We start from the raw sequence: 8,130 nt of genomic DNA, 5'->3' as shown, positions 1-8,130 counted from the left end.
CAGCAATTCGGGGGTGCCGAGGTCCCCTCTGGGCCGCAGGGGCCTTCTCGGGGCGCTGGGCAGGCCACAGCCCCTCCGCGGGCCCTGGAAAGCCCCCGGGGGACAACAGTGGGTGGTGGCAGGGGCTTCTCCAGCCAGGGCCGGACTTACCTCCGGGGTCAACCAAACGGGGCTCAGAATTTGGAGACTGACTCTCCTCTGGGCCTGTGTGTGATAAATCTGTTCCTCCACCTCTCCGAGTGCTGTTTGGGTTTCTCTGTGTTCAGAACTCCTGGCTTTGCTGCAACAAGTACCGACCCCTTCCCCCCAAGTTGTGACAACCAAAAATGTCTCCAGACATTGCCAAATGTCTCCCGGGGGGGGGGGGGCAAAATCATGCCCCTCCCCTCGATATTCAAAACCCAGGATCTCCTGCCAGTGACCACCCCCGTCCAGGAGCCCCTGCAGTGGAGGTGAGTGGTGCAGCGGGGGGCCTTGGGGCACGGGGCGCATGCTTGAACTTGGCCCCTCCAATGACTAGCTGCGTCACTTCTTTCCCTGTCCCCTCCAACCAAGAAAGCACACACCACAAACTATTTCCATAAATGACTTTTACTTCTTCATCATATCTCGCGACAGTCATTCTTGGCTATGTGCATATAACATGAAGGCCAGGATAACGTTCAGAAATCATCAAAGATATTGTTCTATCGTCCTCATTTTCTTAACCCATTAAAATATTTTCATTTATAAAAATTAATCTAGATAGAAATATTGACACTAAAGATCAAAATCACCTGATGACAAAATAATTCTTCTGGAGCTATAACATATGCTTATGGTTTTTAATAGTAAATTAAATCTTTGCACTTATTTGGCACAAGGAAACCTTTATGAAAATTCAAATGCCATAGAGCAGGCTTCTTCAGTTATTTTTTTGGCAAGGCTTACACAGCACATATTTTGTCAAAGGAAAACTGAGTATTCTAACACTAATACACCAATGGTTTCATGCCACTGGAAGAAAACATTCTATTTGGAACTCAGATCTTCGTTGTTGTTGTGTTTTTAAAATTTGGTTTCGTTTGTTTTGCTCTGAATCACACCAACAGAACAAAAAAGCCAAAGATTTACTTAGTTTCAGTGAGTCATTTCTGTTGGATAACACGAACACAGCATCAGCGAGGAGGACTGTTGGAAGAAACAGCCAGCAGGAGCGGCTCGGGACACACCTGTCGGGCAGCAGCTCGAGCCTGGAAATGTGCATAGCAGCAGCAGAACACAGAGGGCGAAGACAACACAGGGAGGCGTCGCGTGAGGACCAGCCTGGAGGCGCGGCTCTGGGCTAAGAAACCTCCCTGGCCCTCAGCCTCCAAGTCTGAAAAACGGGGATGCCTCTGAGGCGGCTTGCTGCAAGGATGGACAGGAGGGGAGCACTGTCTCCCACACAGCGGTTTCCCGGGCGTCCCTCCCCTCGCCTCCCGCCCTTGCCTTCTCCCTCAGGAGAGAGCGTGAGAAAGAGCCGCCCATGTCCAATAATCAAGTCCCATTTCCTCCTTACAGACATGCTCTAGATAGCCATGCATTTGAGATGGGGATAAACACACCAGAACCTTCTGGGGTTAGGGGTTGACTTGATCGTTCTGCTACATCGGGGAATAAGTTCTGGAGGACACAGCCTTTCCCACGGTCTCATCTGTGAACACCCATCGACCTGAACCTCATTTGGAAGTCTACGTCACTGGTAAACCACACCACGCTGGATTTGGACGGTGTCCTACAAGTGAGCCAGTGGTGCCTTCCTCTGTTCCCCTCCCCGTTAGAGACGCTCTCGGAAGTCCAGGGGCAGCCACACCTGCACATTCTCATTGAGACCTTGTTTCAGACGGACCAGGAGCGGGGTGCAAGGACGTGGTGACGGCAGGCATGGCGTTCCATTCTGTGACTCGTGACAGCAAAGCAGGGGAGATGCCAGGTCGTGCGGTGGGCGGGGAGCTGAGAAGCAGGGGGGAAGGGAGCCCCGCATCCTTGATTGCTCAGTGCTCCCCAAGTCACACTGTCCTAGGCCTCACCTCAGGCGTACGTCTTCTGTTTTCCTTAGTATATGCAAGACAAAGGTGCTTGTGAGAGATCCATAAGCATTGCTGAAGAACTGAAGGCTAATCCCCCTTCCTCCCCCCCCCACCCCCAACAATTTTCCTTTGGACAAATTGCTGACAGGTAATTCTATAATAGTTGAGTCAAAAGGACCAAAGGAAAAAACATAAGCCCTTCGGGACAACACACAGCGGCAAAGCCAACAGGGACAAGGGGCCTCTCTGAACACAGCGTCCTGCAGCTGGAACCCCGCATCTTGGTTTTCGGTCGTGGATTCCCCAGGAGCCGAAGGCGGAGAGCGGGCAAGAGCGGTGCTGACGTCAGAGCCTGCTTTCTGGGTGAGGTATCAGGGCGGCCCTGCGCCGTGGGGCACCGTGCGTCCCCAGGTCCTCTCCTTGGCTGGAGATCCACACAGGACTCAATGGCTGTTGGTCAAGGCACTGTCGTGGATGGCCAGAGGCAGTGGGTCACTGGCAGCGGAGCTCCCTGGCACTAGTACATCACAGCAGACTCCAGTGTGGGCTCCTGCGGGAGACAGTGAGCACACTCATCAGCGCGTGGCCAGAGGAGACCGGGCCCCCAGAGCAACGCTCACGGTGGCGTAAAAGGAGCTCAGCAGCCACTTCAACGTTTCCCAACATTGAAAGAGTGAGGCCATTTTTTTGCATGTACTTCTTAATCCACCTGAAATTTCTTTTGGTATATGGCATAAGGAAATTATTTAATTTGATTTCTTTCCCATCACCACTCCCATTACTAATTTCCCAAAAAAAGCTTTTTTTAAAAAAATTAAAATAATAATAATGCATACCTTCCCAATTGGTTTCTTTTTTTCTTTTAGTTTTATTTTCCCAAAGGTTTCTTATGCATTTTTTTCTTTTTTATTAGAGAAGTGTGGGTTTATAGAACAATCATGCTCCAGTACTTTTTAAAAAACCATATAACACATTCTGTTATGTGCTTATATCTGTTTCTAAGTTTTCTATCCTATTTCATTAATCTGTCGATTTCTTTACAGCATTTGTTTTGTTTTAAAATCTGGCAGCCTCACTCTAAGTCAAACGCAGGATATAAATGCATTACCCCTCCTCCCCTACTCCCCGGCATGGGACATGACTCCTGAGGGTGAACCTCCCTGGCACCAAGGGATTATTACCAAGCACTAACTCGTGATGCATTTGGAAAAAGACATTGACCAGAAGGGGAAAATATTAAATACAAATGAGTTTTTATGGCCAAGAGATTTCAAAGTGAGTTGGGAGGTCATTCTAGAGGTTACACTTATGTACGTACCAGCAGGATCTCATTGACTGCCACAGTAAACAATGCCTCAAATAACAGGGCTCCTGAAGGCTCTAGAGATATCTAGACACTATAGGCAGGGCAGACAATCTCAGGAATTTGGCACCCTGTCAGTGGGCCTTGCTTTGGAATATATGCTCCCCAATGTAACAGAGTGGGATTCATTTACAATTTTCCTACACATTACTCTTCAGCCCCTTTTATGTGAACCTGTAATTAGCACTATACTTGCTAAATATATGTCACTGAGACTTAAATCTTTGGTCTGTTCCTATTCTGGTTGAGCCCTCAATCTCAGCAGAGTTGCAACACCTACTCTCCAGGTCATTGAACGTACCCAGGACAACTTACAAATGTCCTTCCCCAAAACAAAGAGTATCTGCGACTGCAAGGAAGATAGTTCCATCCATCTGTCTTGTGGGATCTAAGTCCCCTTTCAATCAGAAACAGAGTGGGCATCACCATCCCCAAATCTTCAAGATTGAGTGATGAACAAACATAAGGAATGAATGCAACTATGGACTTAGGTAGACTTACGATTATTCTAGCAATGGAAGAACTTATATCATTGATATAAAGGCAGTGGCTACCAGAAGTTCTAAGGGGAGGGAGAGGGAAGAATTGGTATAACATGTGGTACTTGTGGGACAATGGAATTGCCCTGCATGATGTTACAATGATGGATACAGGCCATTGTATATTTTGTCAAAACCTATAAAATTGTGCAGGGCAAAGTGTAAAATATAATGTAAACTATAGACCATGGTTAGTAGCAACGCTTCAATATGTGTTCATCAATTGTAACAAAAGAGCCACACTAATGAAAGATGTTGTTAATGGGGGAAAGTGTGGGAGGGAAGTGGGTGAGGTATATGGGAATCCCCTACATTTTTGATGTAACATTTATGTAATCTAAAGCTTTTTTAAAAATAAAAAATTAACTAAAAAAATAAAAACAAAACAAAACAAATCTGGCAGGAATATTTTGTAAAATATTCTTATTACAAAATCTATTCTTATCTATTAATTCTTATACAAGTTTTTGTTGAAAAGAAAATCCCATTGAGTTTGGGATGAAAATTGGATCGAACTCTAATTTGGGAAGAAATGACTTTATAACTGTTGGTAATGATTTATTAATCAATATCCAAATATTAAATGTATGTTTAAGTTTCTGTAAAATCTACTTTGTAATTTATTACTTAATGTACTGCTGGGTTTAATTTGGTGACCTTTTATTTAATCTCTTTAAAGAAGTAATCTTGGCCCCGTGTTTGTGTATCTGTGTGTGTACATGTGAGTGGGCACAGAACATGTGTACATGCTTACCAGCCAGGGTAGGTTTTGGTTGTTGGGGCTATGATAGCTTCACAACATGAATATTTTAGTTTCTGATTTTTTTTAATGCTTTGTAATATTTTGTATAGCATGGGAATTAACTGTTTGTTAAAAGTTTATCAGGGGAAGTGGACTTGGCCCAGTGGTTAGGGCATACATCTACCACATGGGAGGGCCGAGGTTCAAACCCCAGGCCTCTCTGACCCGTGTGGAGCTGGCCCATGCGCAGTGCTGATGCGCGCAAGGAATGCTGTGCCACACAGGGGTGTCCCCACGTAGGGGAGTCCCATGTGCAAGGAGTGCGCCCCGTAAGGAGAGCTGCCCAGTGCGAAAGAAAGTGCAGCCTGCCCAGGAATGGTGCCGCACACACGGAGAGCTGACACAATAAGATGACGCAATGAAAAGAAACACAGATTCCAATGCCGCTGACAACAACAGAAGTAGACAAAGAAGACACAACAAATAGACACAGAGAACAGGCAACTGGGGTGGGAAGGGGAGAGAAATAAATAAATAAGTAAATCTTAAAAAAAAAAAGTTTATCAGCAAAGCCCTCTGGTCACAGAGTCTTTTTTTGGAGATTTAATAAATTTTTCAATGACTTAAGTCACTTTTTATTAATACTCCAATTTAATTATGATTCTGATTTTACTAGAATTAAGATCTTAAATATATCAGCATAGTTTTATATCAGTTTTATAAATTAAATATTTATATCTCTAATATCTTTAAAATTTTATTTATCTTTTCTTGATTTGATTTACAAAAAAGTTTTATTTCAATTTTTCCAAAGAACCAACTCTTGGGCTTATTATTTCTATACATTTTTTGGGTTTTAAGTTTCTGCGTTTATCTTCTCTGTCTTGAATTCAATATCTAGTTCATCTGATTTGCTTTCTTCCTTAAAAACAAGGAGATATTTGGTACTATAAATTTGACTCTGTGTAGTTTTATGTGTATCCCATGTGTTTTTATAAATGCGATGTTTTCATTTTCTAAGTACTCTGTGGATTTGCACACTCTCACACATACTTTGCCATGCAACTATTCAATTAAAGAGAAAAGCAAAACCACAGAGTACTTAGAAAATAAAAAACAATGCATATATCAAAAACAAACAGCGTGTGGCTATTTAAATTTTAAATGATATCAAATTTAAAAATTAGTTCCTCCAACCCCCTGGCTGCATCTTTAATAACTACGTTTGCTTAGTGGCCACACCACCATGCTGGGCAGTGCACGGGCAGAACACTTCCACCATTCCAGAAAGTTCTACTGGACAGCACCGATCCAGACTTTTTCACACTGTGGTCACAGAAGGTACTTTATACTTTCTTCTTTTTGGAATTTACTGAGATTTTCTCTGTGAACTGCTGTAAAGCCAGTTTTCATAAAAGGACCTTGGATATGTGGAACAGAAGTAAAGACTCTGTAAAGTGTAAAGGTAATAAGCACCTTAATTAAATATTCATAATTATACTATTCAAATTCTCTATTCACATTTTATTTCTGGCCTTGCTGGGCTGCCAAAGGCTGATAAAGGTGTCTTAAAGTCACCTCCATGCCAAGGGAAATTGCGTTGCCCTGTTTGCCAAATTGAGAAAGGCTCATGAGTTTTTTGTCTATTAAAACCAAAACATCCCCCTTTAGCTTTCTCTGAATGCTTCTTGTCTTGAATTCTGTTTTTCAGAAGTCCTATTTCTGCCCTTGCCTTTTGGTTTTCATTTGTCCAGTAAATAGTGTCCATCCTTTCAGTTTGAACCTCCCTGTGTGACTTAAAGAGGATGTGTTTTTTGAGGAGGTACCAGGGATTGAACCGGGATCATGTTCGTGAGAGCAGGGGCTCTGTCAGCTCAGCCACTGAGCTACACCCGCTCCCCGAGGGCAGTTTATTTTTAACTATCTTATTTAGAGCACAGTCCCTCGGTAGCCCTAAGGTGTGACAATGTCTTTTTTTGGCGATCTGAAGGAGTGGCCGGAGCAAGGCGACTGGACTTTGAGTGACCGAGACAGAAGGGCTGCTAAAGAGATGTCGGAACTGGTCATTCAACAGGAGGCGCCACCATATTCCAGGGTGCCCGAGACAGAGGATTGGGGGGGGCGGGGCGGCAGGTGCAGAAAGACAACGGCATGCTGTGCCCTGCTTCAGACTGGTCCCCTGGGCACGGTCCGCCCTCGGCGTAGCGGGCAGCGCTGAGGCAGCTCGGCTGGACCCTCGCTTCCCAGGGGAGCAGCCCCCAGCGTTGGCCACCGTTCTGCAGCAGATGCTGGTGTTCAGGCAAACCCCCCATTAGCCCTCTGTGCAAATTCTCTACTGCCCGTTCCTTTGTTACGTAACTGACTTCAAAACACAGCAAGTAATTAATGGCTCGCCTGAAATTTAAGGAAGAGGGAACGTGCACTGGGTGGAATAAAAACGCCGGACGTCAGCTGACCTCCCCCTGCTGTGACGTAGCTCCAGGTCTCCTCTGTTGAGGAGCTGGATGAGAGCTGAGAGGCGCAGCACACATCCGAGGGGCTGGCAGCACCCTCTCAGGCTCCCCCTCCCCAAACGGGCCCCGGACCCTGAAGGAAGGACGCTCTCGGGGTTCTGACGGGGCACCATAAGCAGGGGAGGGCGGCGTCAGAGGCGACTTTTACCGTCAAGCCCTCGGCGCGTCTCCGTTCTGTAGCTCTGGCCGTGGAGGAGCCTTGAAGAAGGAAGCTGCGGTTGAAGGTTTTGACGGCGGTCCCCGGAGATGCCTCGGCTTTTTCAGCTAAGAGGAAACAAGAGGAAACGTGGTCACCGAGGGGCTGGGCCGCTGCTCAGGAAGGAAGGCCAGGGCAGACTGCCCGGGGTTTGCTTCTAGATTTGGCAGCTCAGTCCTGTGCACAGGTGTGACCGTGGGCTTTTGCTGTTTTATTCTGTTTTTATGATGGATCAGGTAAGGCAAGGTGTGGCTGGCGGCTTTCTGGAAAAGGCAGCTCAGGGGCCATCCAGCACGGTCCAGCCCCGTCGGCAATCCTGCAGCACACAGGGCTCTGCAACCCGCACTCTTCATACCTGGAGCCCAAATCCACCTGATGGCAAAATCTGACCCAAACTGACACATGGCCACTGAAGCCCTTGCCCAGCCTACGGAGTGGGAACATTTTTATGCTTTGCTGAGTGTTTATCAGCTGCTGCCCAGAAGCCAAGGAGGATGGTATGAAATACATAGAAAGTGTGCCACGTTACCTTTCTAAAATGCAAGACATTGAGAAATGTGGAATAAACATGGACCCAAGGCCCTTATATTGAGTTTTGCAGAAGGAAAAATAGAACATAAAACAGGCACTCAGTAAATTCTGTTGAATGATAAATGTCAGTGCCAAGACTCAAATACTCACCGGATGTGCTCCCCTAACTCGTAAACCTGGGGAGCTGCGGAAAAC

General features: G+C 45.9%; 1 protein-coding gene across 4 annotated transcripts in view; it reads right to left on the bottom strand.

Annotated features, from left to right (window-relative positions):
• Positions 1 to 575: 575 nt before the first annotated feature.
• The window catches only part of MYRIP (myosin VIIA and Rab interacting protein), a 266,848-nt gene continuing 259,293 nt past the window's right edge, over positions 576 to 8,130 (bottom strand). For all 4 annotated transcript variants that reach the window (XM_058288187.2, XM_071211987.1, XM_071211986.1 and 1 more), the window contains 2 exons: positions 7,357 to 7,472; positions 576 to 2,601 (listed from right to left, as the gene is read on the bottom strand). In XM_058288187.2, the coding sequence (XP_058144170.1) occupies positions 2,569 to 2,601; positions 7,357 to 7,472 (149 nt within the window). In that variant the 3' untranslated portion in view covers positions 576 to 2,568. The remainder of the gene's footprint in view (positions 2,602 to 7,356; positions 7,473 to 8,130) is intronic.

Source organism: Dasypus novemcinctus, chromosome 26, assembly GCF_030445035.2.
Source record: "Dasypus novemcinctus isolate mDasNov1 chromosome 26, mDasNov1.1.hap2, whole genome shotgun sequence".
NCBI lineage: Eukaryota > Metazoa > Chordata > Mammalia > Cingulata > Dasypodidae > Dasypus > Dasypus novemcinctus.
This window is presented reverse-complemented; position numbering and strand designations above follow the sequence as displayed.